Below are 25742 nucleotides of genomic sequence, written 5' to 3' on the forward strand. Positions count from 1 at the left end.
TTATCTGAACAGGCAACTGATGAAGGAAGGTGAGGTATGGCCTGGGTGGGAAGTGTGTAGCTGCAGACACCTCCCAGCCCTGGTAGCTGCAGGATACTTCAAGCTGAGAACCAGAAGGAAAAGAACTGAGAACCAGAAGGAAAAGAACCTGGAAATGTGTATCTCAAGTCACTTATCTTCAGCTTGCTCTGCTCAGCTGAAGGATGAAAGGGTTTACAAGAAACTGATACATGATACAACTATTTTTTTTAGCTGTTGCCTGCTGGCTTCTGCTTCACCTTTCCATTAAAAATCCAGTTTCATCAGCCACTTAAATGGAGTTGCTATCTCCAAAGATCAGTGCTACAGAGTTCAACTGCTGCCTGGCTGCACGAACTGTTCAGAAATGTTTTGTGTGAATTGTAAATCAGAGGACTTCCAAAAGGTCACGTGGCTGTGTGGCATAGAGCTGAATCACAGTGCAGGGCAGTTCTTCAGGTGAGCTGTGCTTTTGTGTAAGGCTGGAGAAGCTCAGAAAGAGAAAAAAGTAAGGACGAGTTACTCTTCAGAGATGTTCTCTAGTTCTTTATTTCATATTGCTGTTCACCAAGCCTTGTGTTGATAAAGAGAGAAGGTGCCATACACTTCAGCTTCAGCATGGAAGTTCCTGACAGGAAAGTGCTGTGGTTGGTGCTGGCATCAGCAGCAAGCAGCCAGCTGTGCATCATGGCCTGCATTGAGCAACCCCAGATCTGGTCCCCAGCCAACAGTTACAACCTTTTCCTCAAGCTTTTCCAGTTAGCTGCAGGTGAATCATCCCATATCAGAGGTAAAGCAGTATCTGTCATCTCATAGCTTCAAAATATCCATTATGCAATTATTTCATTATAAATCCCCTAAAAATGAAGATACTTATTAGTCTAATAGGATAGCTATAGAAATAAAAATAAATTAAGTGGTTTTATACAATCCAGGATACTCTCCTCTACTGTAATACAATTTCCACTTGAATACACTCTCTCCAGGGGCATGGAGCCATAATTTGACAGCTGCGTGGATACAACTGAGTTCTGTATAGTAGAAGGAAAAATACCCTTATAATTATGTCAGTGAGGAATTAAAAATAGACCTTCTTACCACTGCAGCTCAATCTGTGCCCGAGCAATTGTATATAATATGTGGCAATTGTATATGAACACTGATCTGCTTTGCATGGTGATACTGTTTAAAAGCTTCTGCTTCACAAACCCTGCTACAGGCCCTCTTGCATATCAATACAGAAAAAAAACTGGTCTGTGGAAAACAGCAGCAGCCAGTGCAGTCAATTGATAGCCTTGGCTTTGCTTTCTTATGTTCATTAATTCAAAAAGATTAAAAAAAACAGTCCCATAGTGCATAGTTTGAAGGCAGTTACTTGCATTTCTTGAGCTGCTGTATTGGAACAAGCTACAAAAAAGCAATGGAATAGAGAGGGTTCCTTGTGGTTTGTTCAACCAGTGCAAGTATTGCTTCAAGAAAGAGGACTTAGACTGCATGGTAGGCCACCAGGGGTGACTTCACAGTCCAGTCCACCAAGAAACATGCCATCGCTTGGTAGCAGTTGCAGAAGCAGCAGAGGTCATGGATGTTTTGGGGAGACATTCTCCTCAAACTCTAGTGCTGAAAATCTGTTTTATCCAGGATGGCAACAGTTGTGTGATACATCTCTTTAGCCTGTCAAAACACAAAGTAGTACCAGTCATTCTTTACTCTGGAAATGACTGCTTCTCATAACTAAATATTCCCATAATTAAGCATCTTCCCGTAAATTACTTCCCATAGTTAAATACCAAGCAGGTGCTGAGACTGAGCAGCGCTTTGGGAATGGGAATTCACCCCTGGGACAGAAGAGAGCAGTAGTGTCTCTCCGAGGCTCAGTGGGACAGTGGAGGGCAATTTCTGAACAGCCAGGAGGAAACTGTAGTTCAAGGCTGATGACTCACCTGGGATAGCTCAATCCATAGAGTCTTGGGGCTGGCAGCTGAGCCGTAGTTCAGTTCTATGCCAGGGAGCCCCTGCTCGGAGGTGGGGCGCAGGATTCTCATCCTCTGCAGCTCTTTCAGTGGGATGATGTGGCAGAGCTCCTGTGTGAGGGAACAAAGCCACAGAGCACTTTGGTGCAGTCACTTCAGAAAAAAAACCATCTAATTCTGGCCAAGGAGGATACATCTCTTGAAAGGTGAGACATAGACCAGATCACAGTAATTGCTTGGCTCTACTACTGCTGTGTCCTTAGAGCTCCTTCTGGACTGGGACAAATAGGAATGTGGCCTACACTTAGTTTTACCATGGACCATGCTTGTTTGCCTTGATCTATAGACTTGCAAAAGAGCACATGGCAATAGCATCTGTTACACTACTCCCTAACTCTCAGGCTAGGGTTGCTAGAGAGACTGGTTGTGATGCATATAGACACAGTCTCTTCCTGCACACAGTTCTTCTAAAAGTCAAAGCTAATACCTGAAAGGAGGAATTGTCTGGCATACCTGGGTGATGCTGTCCACCACAATGATCTGTTCTTTATTCACACCAAAATAACAGGGCACAGGGATTGTGCTGTTACTGACTTTCTCCACCAAGAAGATGTTGTAGCCAAAGAGTGGTTGTTTCATCACGTGCTCTGTAAGAAAACAAAAGCTGGTGTTCAGGCAGCAGCTCCTAGCCAGTAATCTACTGCACCAGCCTAAGGTGGTCAAAAGCTTCAGGTATTCCCAAGTCTTCCTACATTAAAAAGTTGAATTGACAATTTCTGCCACCATCCTTAGGCTCCTGGTACTCAAGTGCCAGCAGCCTCAATGCATGTTCCATTCTTTTCAGAGCAGCAAACAGACATGCAGCCAGAATATCAATTAAAGCACAACTCATACAGGACTAACAGAGCCTTCTGCAGACTTTACCATGAGGTGGGATTTGTACTATGACTGTCATGCTTGGAAGCTTGTGCAAGTCTGCAGAGGAAGGCTGTCAGGGAGTTACATATCATGGACCATTCCAGACTCCAGAGATCTTTGCCAGCCCCACAGAGCAGCTTCCATCACTCTCAGAGTGGACCACCCAGGCAGATCTCATGTCTCCTCACCTATGAACTGGATTTTTGCATCCACTGGCCGGAGAGGCTGCATGGTTTGCAGCAGCCTGTCAAGATGGTTCTGCAGGGTCTCAGTGCTGATTCGGGACTGCAAGGACTTTGGTATGTATTCCTTCAGCTCTTCCCTGTGCCAAAAAGTAGAGACTAATTGACTCCCTGCCTGGCCAAAATCAAAATATCAACCAAGGGCAGTTAGAGAAAGAGGATGTGCCAACGATTTTCAGAGCAGAGCTGGAGGCAAAGGTGGAGAAAGAAGGAAGAGCACAACAGGTCATACTGAAATTGAATAATGTGGGAGAAGACAACAGAGATGATGAGACATATTTCCACAGAGAAAAAAGCTGTGCACTGCTGCCTAGTACACTACAAGAAATCCCTCCTTCCTGGAGACAGCAAGAGCTCTTCATGCAAGAACTGTAGCATGGAAGTAGAGTTATAGAGTGTTTCTTTCACAGGGTGCTTCTGAAAAACATTTCACTGTCTTGATCCTCTATTGCAAACACTACACAGAGCAGAGTTCCCCACACCCAGTAGTTACACCATTACTCTTGCTGCTGGATCTGTATGGGGGTTTGATGGAGTACAGCTGTAAGCTCATACTTTCTTCTTGGCACCACACGGCCTAAAGAAATGCATGTGGCTCCCTCATGGCCCTGAGCTCAGGAGGAGTCACAAAAGGAACTGTGAGTCAGAGATGGTCACCATCAGGAGTGTGAGTGGGAAGTAAACTTTCTTGGTTACAGGCAGAAGTCAGTCACTGAGTGATGTTAATTAATGACTTATCTTCTCCGGGACTTTCCATTCTTTCGTTATCCAGAGAATACTTTCAGTCATCTACTCTTAACCCATGTGGTGCCAACAGAGACCCTCCCTGAAATAAGCTTACCTGGAGGGAGCAGAGCTCTCCTGCTCTGTTTTGGCCCAATGCTGGAGCATAACCAAAACACCCAGTTGCATCTCCAGTTCTTTACTGTAGCTCACCAGTATCTTCCCTGTCAGGTAGTCCCATTGTATCTGAAAGCACCAGAAGGAGGTCCAGGCAAGTCTGGGCAGTGCAAGACTGCAGAGACCCACATCCTGCTTTGCTGATCACTCTAAAGCAAAGTGCACAAACCACATCTGGAACAGTACGGCCCATAGGCTAAATCCTCATTAGCATCACTTATTAGTCATGCCCAGAAACAGCATCTTGAGCCAATCAGCCCTCCCACTTCTTCAGCTGTCTTGAAACATCCACACTGACCCTCACATTAAGTACTCCCACCGTCCTCATTGCTTACCTGGCCATAATGGATGTCAGTATAGATTTTGTCCTCAAAGTGCAGAGGTGTCTTCCAGGTGAGCCTGCGTAAATTCACAGTGACCAATATGTCTTCGAGCAAGTAGTCATGAAGGTATTCCTCCATTCTTATTGGCCTCACAATTTTATCTACATATTTACGCAGAGAAAGAGTCATCACTCTTGGTGCTGCGACAGCGGGTTGAGCTCCACAGTCTTGCAAGGAGCAATCCTGCACACCTCCTTTTCACCCTGCCGTTAGCAACTCCCAGCATCAGCCATCCCCAAGGGACACAGCCCCCATGCAGACATGCACCACTTTCAGGAAAGAGCAATTCAGGCCCCGAGAAGGCGCAATCTCTAACAGAGGTTAACTGCTGAAGATCCCCAGAGCCAGCAAGAGTTGGGAAATTATTTGAAACAGTCCGTACTGCAGAAAATGCTTTAGGGAAGAAGCTAGAGCTAGTCTGTCTTTACTTGCCCTTTTTATCACTGGTGCTCCTGATGGCAAAAAGAGCAAATTCCTGCATCTCTTCCTGCTCTCCTGCCCCCATCTGCTCACAGATCTCCTGCAAGAGCTCCTTGGCCACCTGAAGTGAGGAAAGAAGCAAGTAAATACTGCAGCCAGGTAAGCTCAACTCAGCTCCAGAACAGGTGGAGGGCAGCAGTACAGCTCTGGCCAAGGCACAGAGAAGAAGGCTGGATATGGCATTCCAGGCTGTGCAGGGATTCCTGGGAAACCACCGCAGCACTGTGGGCAGCACAGGCCAAAGGTCTGACAAATATGGGAGTTCCCTTGTATGGCTCTGAGACCAGACCAAAGGAGAAATGCAAAGCAGAAAACTCACAGTGAATGTCCTGATGCGGGTGACGTATTCCACGCCTCCAAACATCAGCACCTCCAGCCGGCGGGTGCTGCGCCCCTTCTGCAAAGCACAGTGACACACAGTGACACACAGGAGCCCATCAACCCCGTAATCCTTCCTCCTTCTTCCCTCCTCCTCATCTCAGCCTTCCATTGCTAGGCCATCATTCCTGACCCTTCCCTGCCCACTTGCATCTCCCTTACAGACACATGCCTGATTCCCTCTCTTGGAACACTAACCAGCCCTGCTACCCACCTCTTTCACACAGCACCTGCTGCCAAGCCCCTGCCCTCCCTCCCTTCCCAGCATCCCAACCCCTCTGCCCATCAATACCAGCAGTGCCTCCATCTCCACAGGGAAAGGAAGGTGGCGACGGCCCCCATACATGAAATTTTTCCGCAGGTTGCTCTGACAAATCCTGGCTATTTCTGTAGGAAAAGAGAAAAAGTTTCATGGGCTGAGAGCTAAGCATGGTCTCCTATAGTTTTGAGTCTTCCTGGCTCCATTGTATTTAATCCAGAGCCAAGAATGAGGAAACTGTGTGCCCATCCAGATCCTTCCTTCTTTCCTTGACAACAGGGCCTTAGTAAACCCAGGGCAGCCATTTGTTTCACAGGACACAGACACAGCCGTACCGTGGTGGGTGCTGGATGGGTCGCTGCTGGCTTGCTGCAGAAACTTGGTGGCATAGGGCATCAGGGTGTTAGAAGGGAGGAAGAACCCAGTGAGCAGATTTAGGAGCAGCCAACCCCGCAGCACGCTCTCCCTGTGGGACAGAAAGAACTGTGGAATGAGACAATTCCTGCTCCACCCAGCTGAAAGTGAGCCTCTGCCCTTCTGCACGCCAACAGGAGGTGGCAGTGAACATGAGGTAGTGAAATGAAGGGGTACCCTCCCACCATCCTGTGCACACAGCAAGGCACGCAGATCCCCCTCCAGCCATGCATGAGTGGGAACCAACCGTGCTGCTACTCACTGGTTGGGGTTGAAAGTGACCTGTTTGATGACCTGGCAGTAAACTTCGTCATGCAAATTCTCCTTCTCCTTGCACAGCTGCATTCAAAGAGGAGAAGACAGCATCAAGGAGGGGAAGAGAACATCAGAGAGGTTCCAGCTCATCTTCATGCCCTTCCTCTCCCAACTCTTGAGTTTTGCCAGGAAATCTCAGACTCCCGGTATGGCTTTAAGTTCAGGCTTCACAACTTCTGCTCTGTAGTGCTATATAGGCCCAAAGAAGGCAGGTTGTACTCTCATTCAGACTGTGATGCCTAAGAAAAGCATTTACAAGTGCAGATAGAAACACACCCTCTTCCACATGATTTTTAATTGGCCTCTGTTTCAGTTCCTTTCCTCACATAGGGCTCTGCATTATGGCTTTCCCTGTTCTCCCTTTCCTGAAAGGCCTTGGGCTCTCATTCCCACTTGTGCTTCAGCAGTTTGCCCAGGGAAAAGTCACAGACCTGAAGGATTTCGTAGGCGCACTGAGCATCATCCTGGTTCTTGAGTTTTGGCTGATCTCCCATGAACCGCATCAGAGCTGCAAAGTAAAGTATAATACTTGGGTGTAAGCAGAGGTGATCCTGCCATGGGGCTAGAAAATGTCCCAAAGGCCTTTCTGCTCCACAGGCCATTACTAGGCAGCACTGGACAAGTGGTTCATGAGCCCAGACAATGTGGGTTCTTGGACGTTTTGCACTTAAGGCAAGGAGCATTTTGTTGGATGCTTTCAGCAATGACAGTGGTAGTTACTAAGGGCAGAAGTGCATTAGGAAGTGCCCTCTTATTTCCTTTCACTGTTGTCTAAGTGTAGCCACCAAGAGCATCCCTTCATCCCCACTGAAGCCCATTTTGTCCTTGGGGGGCACTTACTCTTGAAGTTCTTTGTTGCAAGCTCGTTCAGTTCGCTATCAGAGTACCAGAGCAAAGACTCCTGGATTGGAACCTGCAGGGCTCAAACACAAGGGTGAGCTGAGGAAGCAGACCAGCACAGAGCTGTGCTGTAGGCTTCACAGATGACAACAGCTCCCAGTATCTTGCAGGCAGCATTGATAAGTAGGGGTCTCCTACTCCTCTGCATAGTGCAGCCAAAAATCTGTCCTCTGTTTTTGCCATGTCAGAGCAAAACTAGAGGCAGTGCTGGAGCTGGGATTCTGGCTGTTGCCATGGGGAAAGCGTGGGCTCACCTTGGTGTACTGGACCATGTCAGCTATAGTCTTCTTTTCAGCAGGTGTCCCCTTCAATTCCGTCCTAGCCAGATGAAGAGAACATGAGCCAATCCAAGAAATAGCCCCAGAATTGTCTTGGTGAGTGCCAGGCTACACACATCCAGTGTATGCCTGCTGAGGAAGAGCACAGTCTACTCACATGAGCTGAGCCTCTCGGAAATAGACAGCAGCGAAGTCCATCATGGTGTAATGATCACCAGCAGGGACTGACGTGATGCTGGAGGGCTCAGATGTCAGGCTGGGAACAGAGGCCTGCAGGGACATGCACCAAACTGAAAGGTCAGATGAGGAGCTGCAGTGTGTATTCCCTTCTCCTACTATACCTGGAAAGGTCTCATCTGTTTGTGATGCCATTCCTCCCCAGATACTCTCAATGGTATTTGAGCACCTTTGTCTCTAAGAATTAAGCAGTCATCTTTTTCCTCCTTAGCCACAGTGGCCAGACACTACCAGGGCCATGGACCTATGCTGGCAGGTCCCACAGAACACAGCCAGATCCTCTAGCCGTTTTCCAAGGACAACTCACCTCCTTGTTGGTGTTCCTGCCATCAAAGGAAACTTTCGTGCTCTTTTGCAGCCCTCCATGTCTGTCCATGCTGGTGCTGAGGTAATCAGGGGCTGCAGCCAATTGCACTAGGCTGGTAGGGAAAATACCGGAGCGGCCACCAGTGGAGCCAAACTGCCAGCCTGAAGAAATGGGAGAGAGTCGGGAACCACGGCAGGTGCAAACAGAACCAAGCAGTAAGGCTTCCTACTGGCAAAGGCAGCATCAGCCCCTGAATAGGCTTGAAAAGACCTCTCAGATCACCAGGCCCAACCCCAGCTCATTCCAACCATACTACTAACCACATTCCCCAGTGCCACATCTCCATGGTTCTTGGACACCTCCAGGCTCTGGACTCCACCACTCTCTGGACAGCCTGTGCCAGTACTTCATGACTCTCTCAGAGAAGAAATCTTTCCTACTATCCAGTTTGAACCTCCCCTGGCACAACCTGAGCCCATCACCTCTCATCCTATCACCATTACCAGGGAAAAGAGGCTGAACCCCACCTTACTACCACCTCCCTTCAGGGAGCTGTAGAGAACATCCCCTATATCTGCGATAGAAGGAACAATGAGAGTCACAGTCAGAGAGCAGCAGAGCTGAAGGTTGACAAAGCCAGCCCTTAACAGCTTGCTTTCTTCTGGTTTATTCAACAGTAGCATGTAGTGCTTCTGGACTCCGTAGGTCCAGCAGGCCCTTCAACACAACCCCCATCTTTCCCATCCAGTTGAACATATCCTCTCACCTGGCTCCAAGCCTTGCATGGGCAGGAGTTGGATCAGGTCACCCTTCTTGAAGCTGAGGAGGCTCTTGTCATCTGTGACATAGCTGCGCAGAGCAACAACGTAGTTGGTATCCTGTGGAAAAAGCAGTGGAGAGGTCAAATCTTGTCCCCAAAATGGGAGGGACTTAGACTACACCACCCCATGGAACCTGCCAGGTCCATATAGGAAAACACCTTCACTGACAGCTGCTCTGCAGCTGCTTCCTCACCTGCCTCAGCTCCAGGATGAAGAGTTCCACCGTGGCCTTGATGCACGGAGCCTTGTGAGAGTGCAGTAAGAGCTGCTCCGTCTTCAGAGAGAACTCCAGGGAGTTGCTGTCCTTCAGCTCCACCGAGAGCACATCTGCAAAGCTGAGAACACAGCCAGCACATTCAGAGTGCTTCTGTCAGAGCGAGGGGACACTGGCAGATCATGGGATGGGAGCTTGGTTCCCAGTATTCATTACAGGCAAAGTGCAAGGTAGGAAGGAAAGAGAAAGAGTGAAGTCATTTGAGGGAGGGTCAGTGAGTCACCACAGGTCTTGGACAACCTTAGACATGGAACAACCAGAGAAAAGCTCAGCTCACCCTGTTGGTCTGCTCACATCATCCGTCTGCTCACCTGTAGCTGCAAAGGACCTTCAGGTGCTCAGGAGCGTAGGCAGCTGCTTTCACCACTTTCAGCAGCCTCAGGCCTCGGTGGGAAACACCCAGGATCTGGACATCACTTCCATTTTCACCCTGTGAAAGAAGAGCAGCAGTGAGCACCAAAAGGCTCCTTCCCAGCCAGACAGGATGGGTAAAGAGCACCATGTGCAATGAAGGAGGTCCAAGGCTGACAGAGGTGTCAGACCTAGCAACATTCTCAAAGGTGTTTGGAAAACAAAGATGGTGAGGAAAGGGAGACAGAAGAGCAGGAGTGTGAGGATGCAGAGAGGCAGGTGGGAGAAATGGGGGACGAGGCCACCAGTGACTGCAGCTAAGCAGGTGACCTAGGAAAAAGAGAAATGGTTAGGGCATGTAAATGTGCATGTGAGGAGAAGGAGGAGAAATGTACAGAAAGTGCAGGAGGTTGAGTGGAATGGGGCAGATGAGGGAGAGAAAGGCAGGGCACAAAGAGACATCCCAGGAGAACCAGAGTCATGCAGCCACAGCAAATGTGGGGTCTGCTGAAATGATTAAGACTCACTTGAACTGGGAAAAGGCGGGAGAAATAGTTAGCCCAGTTATCCCGAGCAGCCACCACGATCCTCTTCTTTATCCCATCCTCCTGAATGGACTGAGCATCATTGCCAACGTGAAACGCCGCTAGGAGGGATACAGCAAGGCAAAGATGGTAATGGCTCCCTCTGCTCAGGGACCTTGTTCCTACTGTCCCCACCCAGCGACCATAGGACAGCAAAGAGCACACAGAGCTGAAAGGACACCACAGTGCTAAGAACCAATGTAACTTGCACATACAAATCCATCACCAAGTTTTTTTTCCACCCTCCTCCATCAAGCTCAGGTCAAACACAGCTGCATTTTGAGACAACTCAAAACCCAATCCCTGGGCCTCAGTTTCCTCTCCACCAAAGAGATACAAATCATAATTAAGTTCTTCTGGCTCAGAGAGATTTCAGAGCCATTTTCTATGCATTTGGAAGAGACAAGCATCCCTACAGCACACTGCACAGCACACACAGTGTTCTCTCTTGCTGCAACGACAGTTCTCTTCTGCCCTAAGTCCTGCCTGGAAGGGAACAGAGAACTCTTTCTCCTTTGCAGCTGGATGCTGTGATGGGTGCATGGAGGAAGGTGGGACAGGGCTCTCATTACCCAGCAGGTCTTTCATCTTGCGCTTCTCCTCTTTGGAAATGCGAAGGCAGGAATCAGAGAAGGTGTCACGTATGATCTGCAGACGAGGGAAACAGAGAGGCTTCTATGGAAAAGCTGCCACTGTGTGTGTTGAAAAAGGCTGAGTCTCAGAGAGAAAAGAGCAGGGCCTTGACTAGATGGACCTGGAGAAAGGACTAATAACTCTAAGGATGCAAAGGTGAATGTATGTGATGTAATCATGCAATGCAATTATGGAGTCTCCAAACAGACAGAACCTTGAGTCATACATTACCTGTTCACACAGCAAGTTCAGACAGTAAGGGTGACTGAAGTTTTCTTTGGGATAAAACACCTGCAAGAGGAGGATAAAAACAATAATGATGTTACGTATGTTTACAGCTGTAGCAGAAATAGAGGTGCTTTGTAATCTGTATTCCCTCCTGCGAGGATTGAATCTCCATGTCTGGTCAGGGAAGAGAGAGAGAGGAAATGTGAACAAAACGACCAAATGTGAGCAGGAGTGAAGGATCAAAAGTGAAGTGGTGAGATTGTGGGATGAGCTGGGGTCAGCTCAGCACACAAGATTTTACATACATTTGTACTTTTTGTATAGAAAAGCTCCAGGTAACAACAGATTTACTTTATTTGTCAACATCTTCATGCTTTAGAGAGGAAGGGAAGGACAGGAAAACTGAGACTCATGAGTAAGGTAGAGTAGGACCTGGAATTCCTTGACCATCAGATGCTAACAAACTTTACCTCTTTGCGCAGAAAGATTTTCCAGGGAGGGTTGAAGTAGGAAAAGTTGACACCAGCAGTTAGCTTATACAGCTGGGTCTTGATCCCATCATCTTCTGTTACAGTAAGGCCTGGGTGGGAAGAAAGGGCAGTGAGGAGGGGCTTTACTGACTACAGGGTCATCTGCCATTTACCTTCCAAGAGAAGGGTACAGTGCCACGTGCCTGACTGAACATTTGTGTAAGGAGCCCTCCTGAAGATCAGCGATCAGCTAATGTGAATGCACAGAACAGTCAGCATACAACTCACAGCATTTCTGATCGCATGTATACTCATTGCATTAGCCACAAAGTTCAGTGCTCATACCAGAAACACTCCAGAGATAGGGAGCACACAGCATCCTGGCAACTGAGTGCCCCTGTACTGAAGCTGAAAGACGTGGTCACACTTTATGTCATTATAAAGGCTGCTGGAGGGTTCAAAAAGTGTTAGAAGAACTCTCCTGAGCCAGCAGGCTGTAAAATTCTAGTACAAGGCAGCAGTACTTACACTGGATTTTCTCTCTGCAGGAAATCTATTAAAGTTAGACACGGTTGGAAGGCAACTATTCAAAGACATTTCTCTATGAGATTAGGAATGTCTCCATTTAAGCAGTCACAACTTTGAAACTTCAGTTCATAGATGAACAAGAAATGTAGAATATATTCAGCTCTTTTCTTTATCCCTATGCAAAAGAACATGGGAATTTTCAGGCTAACCCTAACCTAGAATTGCTTTCACAGGATTTACTGAATGTCCATCTTTTAAAACAAATTGAGCAGGAAACAGGAAAGTTCTTTTATAACAGGGAAGCTGCTGCAGATTGGAGTCCAGTAATGTACGTGGGCTGACTGTTCTTTGCACATTACGAAATGTGATGCTAATGAGCATTTTGTGCTTGAAACACTTTGGTGTATGCACCCCAAATAATATTTCCTCATTCTTCAGCCTGTCTTAAAGGGCTCTCCAAAGGCTCTAGAATATAAAACACCTGATTTCTCATTCCTCCCTTGTCTAAAGTCCAGCCATTTACTTGCAGCTTTGATAAAGGAACTATGCTTCAAGTAGGCAATAAAATATCTTATGGACTGGACCTTGATCGAACTATAACCCAAAGGTCCCTTCTTTTTTTACGTCCGTTTTTCATCCAGCCCTTCTTTCCTTTGTCATTAACACCTGACAGCCTGCACTGCACTGGGAAGGAGGGGAAGTGTTAGAGCTGGGGAGGGTCTCGGAGTGCAGGACCAGACTCAAACTATAGACTGTCACTATAGTTTGTGACTGTTCAGCCTTTGACCAGCTGGCAAGTGACAGCTCATCCTGTGACTCTCCCAGGCAGTTAGGCTGAATCTGCCCTCGTTATCTGCTACCAAATCCCAGTCGGGTGATGTCAACACTCACCCTTCGATGTGAATTCCTGCAAGCCTTGGTTCCCAGGGGGGAAAGAGGAGGGCAAAGGTGGGAGAACAGGAGGGGCTGGGGAATCTGGTGGGGTACTTGATGGCTCCCTGAAGATGGACAGCAGAGGTATCTGTTTCTCCTTGATAGAGCTGGAAGCTGATCCTGGCTTGGGCTTGGTGGGTGGAGGTGTCCCTTTGGGCTTCTTCTCTTGAGGTAGCGGGGGTGGCTACAAGACAGCAAAACCATTTGACAGTCACTCTCTGCATCACTGTATGCTGCTGTTAGAAATAATACCCAGAGTAGCAGCCCAGCCCCTGGCAGCAGAATCTGTTGGAGCAGGGATACCAGAACCTTTAAATCAGCACACGATCTACAAATAGATTAAGATTAGGCAAACAGAGGTACAAAAAAATGAGTATTTGAGATGTGAGCCTCCAGCTGGGAAAAGGAAAAAAGACATTGATAGGCCAAGATCATGGGGCCAAATATGGGGAATGTGAATTGTTGCTTCCAAATCAGTCCTAAACATTCCACATTGGAACATACTGCACCAGAGCCTGTTCTCCAGGAACTCGATGGATGTTACAGATTGGAACCAGAGATGGATGGCACTATTGGTGTATGAGTTCACAGATAACTATTAGTGCAGTAGGAAATCAACTGGCTGCTACCATACCACATTCAGCCCACTGGAGATTGGATACAAAAGATCTCTCTGCTGGGGTGATCAAGGAGGAAAGCACTCACTGATTTGGGAGAATTGAGATTCATCATCCCCAGCTTGGCCAAAGCCTCATTTTTGGGGTCATTCCTCTTCATAAATGGCTTGGACACTCTCCTACAAGACAAAGGGAACAGAACAAAAGGGAATTGCTAGAGCTGCAGCAGGGTTGTCACCACAGTGGAGCCATGTGCTGGGATATGGTCCCTTTCATCCTGGGTGGCTCCCATTGTCTCACCTGGCAGGCTCAATAGGCTGGGGCTCGGGGGCTGGCCTGCTCTGGTACATTTTGATGATGTTACGGATCTCCCGGCTTGGTTCCGGTCGAGACTCAGGGGCTGAAGATTTCACTACTGGTGGTTCCTTCCTTGCTTTTGGTGTTTGTTTCTTCGGCTTTGGCTCAGGAGGTGGCAAAGGGGCAGCAGGAGCTGTTGGGGGTGAGAGCTTTAACCGATAGACAAACAAAAGCACGGGAAAAATCCCTTTGTCTCATTTGAATCTCCCACTCTTTCACCTCTGGGCTGACCATTCATGGCCTTTCCCAACCCCACTTTAGGATCCCACTTCCCAAAGCACAGGTCTTTCTCCTCTGCTGCCAAGACTCCCACAAGAGCCAAAATCTCTCCTCTTTTGGGTATATCCTGGGCTAGCACCCACTCCTAGAAAGCTCCTGCTTCTCAGCCTGCCTGAGTCTCCACTCAGTATCACCTTACCTGCCTCTGTTTTAGGGCTGGGCTTCTCTTCTGTCAAATTCTTCTCATTCTCCTGTTCTTTTTTCTTCTCTTCCATCTCCTTTGGCTGAGGATTTGCTGGAGGTGTCCAGGTTTTGGAAGGCGCCCTGACTTTCTTCACTAGGATCTTTTGCTCTCCTACATAGAAAGAGGCTTGTTAATCTCATAGCCAAAGCTTAGCATTAATGGCATGGTTTCAACTCTTCTAACAAGAGATGGGGCTGCCTGTGACCCCACTCAGCCTGGCCTTGGATGCCCAACACAGCTGCTGCACCTGGGAGGCTGCAGAACAGGCTGTTACGATAAGTAAAATTCCCAAAGTGGTCAACACTCACCCATCCTCTGAAAAAAAGCTCTCTTCTGCTGGAAAGTTTCCCGAGGATAGTCATCATCTTCACTGCTGGAGTCATAAACCTGCGGGCAGTTCACAATATAGTACCAGCCAGCATACCTCCATAGTTCCCTTAGAATCAGCAGTGATCTTCTCTAGATAGGTTTGGACTCATCTAAAACTTGCCCTAGTCTGGAAGTGTCCCAGGAGGCCATTTTCTGGCCCAAGGGATCATCAACCCAGTTCAGAGAAAGGGGGGTATGTTACAGCCCAAGACAACTTGCTGAAAGATAAAGAATGAAAAGTGATGAATTTTCATATGGACCCCACTGAAATTCAGATCAGCAATGAATGCATTGCAGCTAGAACTCCACAGACCTAAATGTAACCATTTCTGACCCTGTGTCTTAAAGATTCAGCAAGTGGAGCTTGAAAGGCAAACATAACTCTCAGCTCTCCTCTCTGCCAAATCAATGCCAGGCTGGAAAGGGAAGCAAAATAAATGCAGAATGTGACATCTAAACCCACTGCTTGTTTCTCCTACCGGTCTTTCTGCCTGAGCTGGTGGCTCTGGAGCCTTTGGTGGTGGTGTCACATCTCGGTTGCTGGGAGACACGTTGGGTTTGGGGGAAGTGGCTGGGGCTGGGGCTGGGGCTTGGCTTTGTGGTGGGCTTGAGGCTCTTGGCCTTGAGCTCTCAGGAGGCTGTTGCCGCCACTGCTGTCGCTGCTGCTGCTGCTGTTGTTGCTGGGAAAGGGTCATGGCTTGAAGGGTCATCTGCTGAGCCTGCAGGAAGGAATTGCAGCAACCATGAGCTCTATGCTACACAAAAACACCAACCATCAGCCAGGCTGTCCTACTTTTGATTAGTAGTCAAGAACGCCTACTTAATCCACTGCAAATATCCCAAATGTTATGAACAAAGCAGGCCTTGCGCAGGGTGTACACTCCTACCTGGTCAGGTACACACAGATCCTGACCGCACAGATAGCCTGGGACATCCACACACTTTGTGCTTTGTGCAGAAAGCAGAACACTGCAGTTCTGCATCTCTTGTAAATCCCATTTTAAAAACATTTGGGACTTACAACTGATCTTGTTGCTGCTACTCATTCACCTATAGCACCTCAGTGTTTCCACGGACACTAACAGGCAAAAAGGGGATCCCTAGTTTTGCAATCTTAAATAACCACAATGTTATATACCAAAACTAACTTTGTATACCAAAACCCAGAGCTACAGAGCAGGCCTAAGCCAGAAGGGGAGCATGGCTAGCCTCTTTATAGCACGTACACCAGTGCATTCTCCTTCTTCTGCTCCAGAGCCTCTCCCACCCAATCCCTTCCACTCACCATGAGCATGGCTTGCTGGTTGATGAAGGCTTGCTGTTGTGCTGCCAACTGACTGGGGTCTACAGTGGGCACCACGGGCTGGGGCATGTACATGGCTGTGGAAGAGATACATCTCTGCAGATACCCACAGGCAATTGTTCCCCATGGTGCCTGAGCAACAGCATGGAGCTGAGTGCTCACTGTGCACTCTGCCTGACATGCAAATGCACGGGCTTCATGAGGATGCCCACCTTTTCAACCTCTTTCCTTGTGTAGTTACCAAGAAATTGTGATTACCTGGCACAGGGGCAATCCCACCAGCCCCTGGCATCATGGCTGAGGCAGCTGGCATCCCCATCATCGAAGGCATGGGCTGGTAGACTGGTGTTTGCATCATTCCAGAGAAGCCTAGAGGAAAAGGCCTAAGCACAGGACTTTTGGGGAATCACAGATTGGCAAGGCCCTATCAGTCCCACCGAACACATCACATTGGTTGGAGCCCTCGGGTTCTCTCAACCCTCACTAACTATAGGGACATGCAAATGATTTCTCACTTCATATACATCACAACACACAGCAAAATTCAGGTAGACAAAGGAAACCAAATAGAAACATGCAGCTCATGAGGCTACAGCAGGATAGAGACCTTGCTTGAACAGTCCTGCTTAGGTCACTGCATCCTTCCTGGCTAAGCACCCAAACACCTTCTGTATGATTACAGAGAAGGGTTTCTCTTGAAGGATGGTCACAGGTCTCTGGGACTGCCACATCCATGTGGGTCTCTGTGCAGCAGGTAGCTACTAAGGTGCAGAGCATCCCAAAGACCCATCAGTGGGACAAGCTAAGACCTCCACACACTTACAAGATACCCTGGGTGGGATTGTGAAAAAGGATAGTAAGGAAACCAAAGACATACACCAGAACCTCTATAGAGCTCAGACTTACATGGAATAGATAGAGATGATAGGAAAGTCTGAAAGGAAGCAGTAAGAAAGATTAACACCTTTCAGTTGAAAAAAAGCAGCAGTTACTTTGGGAAAGCACAAGGTGAATTGCAAGAGAGTACATGACTTATGGGGACTGCACACTAGGGAAGAGGTGGCTTGGGTCAGACAAAAGCTCCTTCTTGCCTTGACCCCTGGAACAACTCAGGAGAAAAATTAAAAGATGGCAAGCTGACCTCACTCCTTCCTCAAGCATCTCTCCCCCAGCAGCTGGGAACAAGTGCAATTTCTGATGACCCAGGTTAAACTCAGATGCTTCTTTTCAACCAGCTGAACCCACGCAGTAATTAACATTTGAGGGATTCCCTGCACTGTGCTCATTGAAGCTTATCCACACGTGTTTCCAGCTGTCCACCTCCCCTTACTGACCTGTAGAAGGAAAGATTCCTCTCTGTGGGGGTCCAATCTTCCCACCTCCCTTCATGCGCCTGGTCAGGCTCTCCCTGTTCTCCAAATCCTGCATCAAGAAAAAAACAGCACTGTCTGAGCTCAGACAGATGGACTTCCCAGTAAAATGCCACCCAAAGGCACGTCTGAGCTGAGCAAAGGCAGAGTGGATGGACAGAAGGAGTCTTGGGGAGAGGAGAGCTGCAGAGAATAGGAGAGAACATCAGAGGACTCACTGGTGTCCTGGAGCCCTGATGTAACACAGGGCTGAAGAGATCGTCCACGTAGTGATCCAAACCTCCAGGGGTCACCGGCTCATCCCTGAATCCAAAATCTAAGGGTGGAGAGGAAACGGGTGGTAAGGCAGGTAAGGAACATTCCCCTCTCTGCAGACCCTATTACTCAAATTTTGGAGTGGAACCCATCAAGAAGATTTTCCCCCCTCTGCTCTGATTCCCTGGATGGGACACAGGTGACCCAGTGTTGTGCAGTGTCCTGGGCAAGAGCTCACCTCGATGGGCACTGCTGGACTCCGGAGGCAGTTTGGGTGGGGGGAAGGCAGGGGCCTGGATGCCTGGCGCAGGGGGAATCCTGCTGGAGGGGAAAATGAGATGAGAACAGCACAGGGAAATAGGCCAGTGGGCAATAGGGACACCAGTGCGGGGCAAGAGGATGAGGTGACTCACAGATCCAAGGCAAAGTTATGGAGGAAGTTTCTGTCCCTTTCAGGAGCAACAGGGTATCTTTGTGAGGACTCAGAGGGGCTGCTGGGGTTGCTGGCCTCCTCCATCTCTCCAATGAGGTCCAGCACAAAGTCACTGCCCAGTAAATCCTGCCACGTGTTGCCAGTTAGCATGGAGACAGACCATCCTCGAGACCTCTTATCACAGCCCCTGGTAACAGGGAAAAGGAGAGAAAAGGTGTCAGAGCAAGCAGGAAGAAAGAGAGAAATAGGAAAACATAGCATTCAGCTTCATCCTGCCTTCTGTAGCCATAAGCTTTAGGGTGTGAATCAATGATTAAGCACCCAGAGTCAGGAAAAAAAAGTGAATCACCCATAATTTGACTTTATTTGTCTTAATATTTTCTCTGAAGCTGCTCTGATGATCACAGCAATGATTCCCCTGTTCCTCAAGAGTCCCACAGTTCATGCAAACGGGTGGAAGGGACAAGGAGAGAATGTGATCCAGGGTTGGTAAGGAATAGCTACTCCACCAGTATCTGACCATATAAATTTTAGCCCAAAACTGATCTGGACTCTAAAACCAGTCATAGTCTCTCTCACATCCCCAAATCTCCTGTCCTCTGTCAGTACCTTGCGCTGAGCATCCATCCTGCAAACTGTTCCCCGGTCATCCAGGACTCCACCTCAGCTGAGAACTTCTCCTCTAGCACATAAAAGAAACAATCAGTGCACACAGCCCACAGCGAGACCCAGAGCAACATCCGAGCTCTGCAGTGCACAGGCAGAAACCAGATGGAAAGTTTCACACCCTTCTCAGATGACCCACAAGGACTGAAAGTAGACAGAAGGCTCTGCATGAACACATTCGCATCTGTAATAACTGCTCATGGCACATCTCAAAGCATGTCCAGTGTGACAGCTGAAAGCCATTGCAGTGTCATGATTCACGTGGGTCATCCACCACCTCACCCACCAAGGAGCTGGAGTGGAGATGCTTTGCATCTGATTCACACTGATTCCAAGCGCTCAAGGGACAGCATAAATCAATGTCTGAGAAGGAGGAAAGGCTCAGAAAGCCACTGCAGCAAAGGCATTAGCTGCTGCAGCATGGGCTGTGCAGTGATGGGTAACAGGAAAACTAGACCCAGAGGGATGTACAACCAGGACAGCCCTCTGCTGAAATTGGCCCACACCCAGAAGAATCTCATCCCTCAGGCTGAATAGCAGGCCTGACTCATTAGGGTCAGATTTTTCAGAGTTTGGGGTCTGGATTCAGATACCTCTATTCCCCATGGCAGCACCAGCCAGCTGCAATTGGTCCAATCACTCTGCACTAAGCTGGTGGAAGCATTTCTGAACAATGATTTTTGCACTGCGTAGGTCCTTAGGAGCCAGAAGCACATATAAGTTACCATTAAATGTATGAACATCCAGCACCATCTTCCCTTTCCTCCTGTTTGCAGTCCACTCCAGTTGAGTGGGAGGGTGCACACGGGATGATGCATATTCTGCGTGCTGTGCTGCTGTCAAGATCTTGCGCTGACAAACAGCATTGTAGCCATCCATGCCATGATCTGACACAAACCTAGGAAGAGAGATCTGCCTTCAGCACATTTCTCATCTCTCTTAACTTCCCTGAAAGTGCAGCTAGCTCTTTTCTCCTCCTTACTTCAGCAATGGCTTCTCCAGTGCTGGTGAAGGGACAAAGGAGCTCAGTAACGTCGCCATCAGGACCCAGGCTCGCTGGCTGTGTTCCACATCTGGGTTCTTCCATGTCTGGGTGGCCACTTGGCTGAAGATCTCATTGCGCAGAGCCCTGTTGTTCAAACCTCTCCCAGCAATGTAGTTGCCCAGAAGGACCTCCTGCCAGCCTTGGAGATTCTTGTCACCAATGAACCGCAAAATCTAGAAGTATTCACGGGGGGAAAAAAACAGGGTTAGCAGCTTTCTGGCTTGAACTGTGTTATGAAGTAGCAACCTGGAGAGAAGACACAGCATGTTTGTGAGCCTTAGAGCACCCAGCAGTCAGATCTGGATCTGCTCTTAGCTTCTGTGCACTATCAAAGGGGAATCTGGGAGGCAGTGCTCATAGGGGTAGGACCCTGACTACAAGTCAGAACTTCTTCACTTCATTCTTCAGGCTATTCTTAGTTATGCTTTTGCCCAAGAACAAAATCTTAGTCAGAATACTTCCCCTTCTTTGAGCATCAGAGCTCGGATCCATGAGCAAATTACTACAGGCTCATTAGTGTGTCTGAGCCCACAGGCTGCCTAGCTGTATAAACAAGTAAATGAAATTGGTGCTCTCCTGATCTTTGTGAAAGGCTCAGACAGCCAGACATAAGGAAGCACTGACTGCTGAATGGTAAACTGACTTCAGTGTAGCTAACGCTGTACCAAGAAGCAGGAGATTTGTTATGCTCAACCAACTCACCTAAGCAATGATTTGGGTTCTTGGCTCTGCATATGAATTTTAACAACATGTAGTTCTCAAAGGGATCGATGGATTTACTCTCTTTACAGTTTCATTCTATTTTCAGAGAGTTTTTCATGTTTTTAAGAAATGTATTTCCCATCCACAGGGTGGAGGAGATTACACTTATGCCAACACTACAGATTGAGGGTGTGGTTCCAGGCGTAGTTTTCTTGATGACAAAGTCCCTGCCTTGTTCCAGCCTTTATACAACAGTTCACTGTCCCCTATTGCATATTGCGTTGATTTAACTGTCTGAATGTTTACTACTAGAATGTTTACTATAAACCAGATAATGGGGAAAAAAATCTGGGTTAAATTAAACATTTTTGTGACTGAGGGAAGAAGAAGCCAGATCTCCCTTACAATGTCATGGCTACTGAATCTGGAATGTGAAACTAAGGCTTAGCAGAATAATTTCTATACGTCCAGCCAAGTTTTGAGACTACATCACTAGGCAATTGGCTGGGATCCCATTAGTCTCACCTGTTAGTTGGTTTATATCACACCAAGAACACAACCCCCAGAGGCTGTCAGACTGCTCCAGTACCTCGAAGGAACAGGAATTTATTCTGCTTTCTTAACACACCATGTATTGTAAGATGAGCCACCACCAGCATCTAACTGCCCATAGAGGCGGTGGTGCCCCATCCCTGCAGACAGCCAAGGTCAGGGGATGGGCTGTGAGCACTGATGGAGCTGTGGGTGTCCCTGCTCAGTGCAGGGGTGGCACCAGATGGCCTTTAGGGTCCCTTCCGACTCCAACCATCCCACGGTTCTGTAATTGTCTTATGCCCATCTGCTCTTCCACAAGGCCATGGTCAAAGAAGACATCTCTTACCAGCTTATTGATCTCAAGTGCGCTCTCCCGGTATTCAGCTTCCAGGCGTGTTAAGGGCTGCTGCAGTGGATGACCAGGGGCAGGGAAATCTGTCCTCTGAAAAGAAACATAAGGATAAAATATGCAGTTTGTTCCTGGTGTCACTAGAACCAGTATGTTTCTCCAATTGGGAAACAATGAAGGAAAATAGGGTTCCCACCTGGAAGTGCGACTTAATGAAGGAGGAGAAAGGATAGCTGTTGATGTTGGCTGGGAGGGAAAGGTCATCTTTGACCTTAACTTCTGGAGGTAACGCTTCAGTTATCTGTTTGGCTTGTGCTGCATACTGACCTGCAAGAGAAAGAGGTCTTGGGTCATGGCAGCCAGAACACACCCAACTCACACTGCAGTGCATGGCTGGCTATTCCACACATCTACTCTTGGTCAAGCAACAGTGTCCTGGTACCAGTCTTCTGGCTCCAGGGACATACAGTCCACTCCTGCTGCCCCAAACCCCGTTTCAGGCATCTCCTCTCTGCCCTGAGACCACAGCATTTAACTCCTGCTCAGTTCTTTCAGACTCTTATCCCTAGGTAACATCCAGGGAGCATGCAGCACCTGCAGTTTCAATTCTGTTACGTGGAATTTAAGGGGCAGAGAACATTAAATCTATGCAGAGATAATGTTGACAAGTGTTAACAATTAAATCAGAGGTCATCATGAGGCACTGGATATGGGGTTATCATAAACAGGAGCAAGCACCTTGATAAGCTGAGGGATTTCTCAGTTCTGCACAACTTCTGTGCATTTCTCTACCCCGAAACCAGTGTGTCCCCCGACACCTTTCCTTCCTTTCTCTCCCTGTCTATATCCCATCACATGAAGACTTCATCTTCACCATTGTCAGTGAAGGTTGGCCCCCAAGCCACTGAAAAAAAATGTATATTGTTTTTCTTGCTGGGAAGAAACTATCAATTTCTTTGGAAGTGCCAAAACTCTAGTTTTAACTTCTTATCCCTTAATTTCTTTAAGGATTTTTGAGAAGACAAATGGGTTTGAGATCTCAGACTCCAATATCCAGCTCTGCAAGAGACCTGGTTTCATTAAATAAACTCTTCACTGTCACACAACTTTGACCAAAAAGTTTTGTATCAACATTATCATCAGCTCTATCAGCACAGCTCACCAGGGAGCTGAAAAGGTAACAAAAATGCATATAGAGCACAATTAGCTTTTATATCATATTTGCACTGCAATGATAATAAATCAAGCACAACCCAGGTGACAGACAGCAGGCGGAACAGGCACATAGGTAACACACTGCCAGGAAACGAGAAAATAAACAGGGAATAAAAGAGTGCAGGAAGGGAAGGGTTTCTCACCTCCAGCTGACTGCAGGAGGGCTGCAAGCTCTGCTGGGATCTCCAGCAGCTCCACATCCTGTGAGGAGAGGGAGCAAGTCAATACTGGGTTATACCAGGCATGAAACAACGTGAGCCCTGAGCTGTTCTGCTGAGGCTGGGTAACTCGCTGACAGGCAACAGATTAATTTCTGCATAGGCAGTGTTCAGAAATATTACAAAATAGGGAAGTATTGTACAGGTACAGAACACAGGTACATGATATGCATCAGATGGGAGGGGAAGGTGAGTAATTCCTGACACGGAGAAGAGGGACAGGAGTTGGCTTTCTTTGATTCATCTCTCATCATTAACAAGTTAGGCACATTGCACAGAAGAGTTCTTGGTTTAAGGCGAAACACCGTTTCCTCTTGCTCAGTTCTACATCATTTTTATTTTATTTTTCAGTATCCGAGAATGCTGCAGCACAAGTAAGAAGAGACCTGATCCAGGTCTTTGATGCTCACTGCTGCTTTATATTTATTATAGCAGCCTCTCAGAGCCTGTAGGAAGGGGCTGTAAGAAGGGAACAGACTAGCAGGGTGTGTTGTGATAGGACAAGGAAATGCTTTCAAAGTAAAAGAGGGGAGATTTAGACTGGATGCAAGCTTCCTTACAGCTTCCTTGGGAATCTCCAAAAGCATAGAATCGTGGGATGGTTGGAGTCGGAAGGGACCCTAAAGGCCATCTGGTGCCACCCCTGCACTGAGCAGGGACACCCACAGCTCCATCAGTGCTCACAGCCCATCCCCTGACCTTGGCTGTCTGCAGGGATGGGGCACCACCGCCTCTCTGGGCAACCTGTGCCACTGCCTCACTGCCCACAGCGTAAAAATTTCTTCCTTATATCCGATCTAAACCTCCCATCTTTTCGTTTGAAAGCATTTTCCCTCATCCCCTCCCAAGAGACCCTGATAAAGAGACTGTCTCCTTCTTTCTTGTCCCTTGTTTTGTCTCAGACTCTCCCAGGCTGATGACAACTTACCATTCCCTGGCTGTCGCTGCTCTCCCTGTCACCACTGGCCAGAGACTTCCTTTGTCGCTTCCTTTCTTGTATCTCCTGCTGTTAGATATGTTTGGAGGAGAAAAGATAATGTATAAGCAAACACTTCCAGCTGCTTCTGAGAGCAGACCCTGCAGATAGGCAGGAGTTGGTGTCCTGCTCCGTCAGATAAAGTGACAGAAAAGCTGCAGTGCCTCCCTGGAATCCGACATGGTAAGAAGGGACGCCCAGGCAAAGCTTTTAGTTTTGCTGAAACACTACTTGGTCTGAACAACACCAGCCCAGCATCCCCGCCAAACCTTTCCTGCCTTGTCTTAGAGCAAAAGCACACAGAACCTGTCAGAAACATTCAGCTGCTTCCGTCAGCATCAAAGAGTACGGGATGGAGGAAGCTTTCCATGGAGGCAGACTCCTTTAGAGCGGGTGGGAGGGGTACCAAGAGCCGAACCCCCTCATAGGTCTACCATTTCCCATCTCATACCAGTGTCTCCCAGCCCCAGCACTCACCTGCTTCCTACTCCAAGGTGAAAAAGGAGGGTCTCAGTCTCTCCCTACGTTTCTCAGTTGCTTGCCTGTTGCAGAATGGTGCAGTTAGATGGGAGGTGATGAGTGCCGGACTGAGAAAGACAGTAGCATGCTAAAGTACAAAGGGCAGGTCTGCAGGGAGCGGGCAAAAGGAGGAACTCAGCAGCAGGTGAACTTTGAGACCTGTTATTGTTCTAAATGTATTTTCAGATACCTCATCAAGCAAACAATAGGGGGAACAGAAACAGACTCAAATGAACAGTGCTGTTGTGATTATCTGACAGAAAGAAAATCTGGATCCTGTCCAAGCAAAAAAAAAATCCTGCCAGGAAAAGAAACACAAACTGATCTGGGCATGGCATGGCAGAAGGCACCTCTGCAGTTTTCCAGGGAAACAGTCTCCAAATATGGGAAATCTGCTCTAATCTTATAGATGCCTGTCTAAAAAATGATCAAATTAATGTTATGCTTTTTATTGTCAGCTTGTCTATCACTTTTCTTTTAAATATTTGTGCACCGAAATCTAACTACTGGATAAATTTAATGATAGTGGAATGAAGGCATGTGGGCCGTATTAATGTTTTCTCAGCCTGTTTTGGATTGTTGAAAATGTGTGTGGAGGTTCTGCTTATAACAACAGGGAAACTGCATGGTAATTAAAGGTGCTTTGCAAAAATCAAATGAGTCCAAACCTCATTGGATGAAGCGGATGAAATATTATTAGAGAGGTAACAGTAAGTGCCTGGAGGCCTTAACAAAGATGAGGAGCCTGGTGGGCCAGGTGAGGTGGGAGCAGCACCCCTGCCACCCTCTGGACTTCTCCAGCTCCTTCCCAGGCATGTGCTTTTGTTCTCCTTAAGCCAGGCTTGGCTAGATGGATGGAACGTACACTCAATACGCAAACCCTACATGCTGCTGAGCACCCAGCAGGTCCCACCTGAGACCCATAAGCAATCAGGCATCCCTGTGGCTGCTGTTCAATTGAAAGCCAGGTGCAGAAGGGCTCTCTTTTTCTTCTGCCTTTCAGCAGCTTCTGGCCTTGCTGGAAGCTGTGGCATGCATCTGTGCTCAGGCCTTGCTTCAATGCTGTGCTTTGGCTCTTGGGTTGGTCTGGTGTTTTGTTTTATTTTCCCCCTTCTGCATTTTAGAATGTGGCTGTTCTCTTGTTGCTGCAGCTTGGCTGTAGGAGTTGGAACATGCCATTCATCTTCAGATGCTCAGATTCAATGGAGAATGCATTCAGCGTGATCTGAAGAAGTAAATGTACCACATATTTTAGTAGCATATCCTTATAAATATGGCTGTTGAATTGCATGATAACGATCCGCTCTTGCTTGCAAAACTGTGATTGCTTTTAGATGTTGGAATAGTTATGGATTTAGTTATAATGTTTAGTTATGGATTATAAGCTAGAAAGCATGTTGTAAAACTATTCTGCTTTAATCAGGGAGCTTCAGTAAAAGAAACACAAGAATGAAAATGCATGAGTGGGCTTACCAAGCATCAAACAGGCCAGGGCCTCCACATGAGGCTGAATTGCCCTATTTTGGG

At 47.7% G+C, this 25742-nt stretch overlaps 1 protein-coding gene across 3 annotated transcripts; it reads right to left on the bottom strand.

Annotated features, from left to right (window-relative positions):
* Positions 1-551: 551 nt before the first annotated feature.
* On the bottom strand, positions 552-24329 carry MYO15B (myosin XVB). 3 transcript variants are annotated; one of them, XM_085239993.1, is made up of 43 exons: positions 24174-24329; positions 23649-23723; positions 22646-22703; positions 21484-21614; positions 21285-21380; positions 19640-19875; positions 19383-19555; positions 18601-18673; positions 17972-18178; positions 17797-17879; positions 17522-17619; positions 17268-17355; positions 16192-16302; positions 15916-16010; positions 15110-15349; positions 14570-14648; positions 14217-14372; positions 13742-13931; positions 13530-13620; positions 12783-13008; positions 11364-11473; positions 10897-10956; positions 10605-10680; positions 9976-10094; positions 9409-9527; positions 9017-9158; positions 8769-8880; positions 8003-8163; positions 7616-7728; positions 7435-7498; positions 7121-7193; positions 6712-6788; positions 6228-6304; positions 5887-6017; positions 5585-5679; positions 5234-5311; positions 4867-4975; positions 4387-4535; positions 3993-4120; positions 3098-3231; positions 2505-2638; positions 1962-2102; positions 552-1692 (listed from the first exon to the last, which is right to left on the bottom strand). In XM_085239993.1, exons 2-43 carry the CDS (start codon positions 23649-23651, stop codon positions 1633-1635), a joined length of 4896 nt encoding a protein of 1631 aa, XP_085096119.1. In that variant the 5' UTR covers positions 23652-23723; positions 24174-24329; the 3' UTR covers positions 552-1632. The 3 variants fall into 3 exon arrangements, with proteins under 3 accessions (XP_085096119.1, XP_085096120.1, XP_019477224.2); XM_085239994.1 differs by having other exon boundaries at positions 17797-17876; positions 23649-23726; XM_019621679.2 differs by having other exon boundaries at positions 23649-23726.
* Positions 24330-25742: the final 1413 nt, after the last annotated feature.

Source organism: Meleagris gallopavo, chromosome 20 (assembly GCF_905368555.1).
Source record: "Meleagris gallopavo chromosome 20, MGAL_WU_HG_1.1, whole genome shotgun sequence".
NCBI classification, from domain to species: domain Eukaryota; kingdom Metazoa; phylum Chordata; class Aves; order Galliformes; family Phasianidae; genus Meleagris; species Meleagris gallopavo.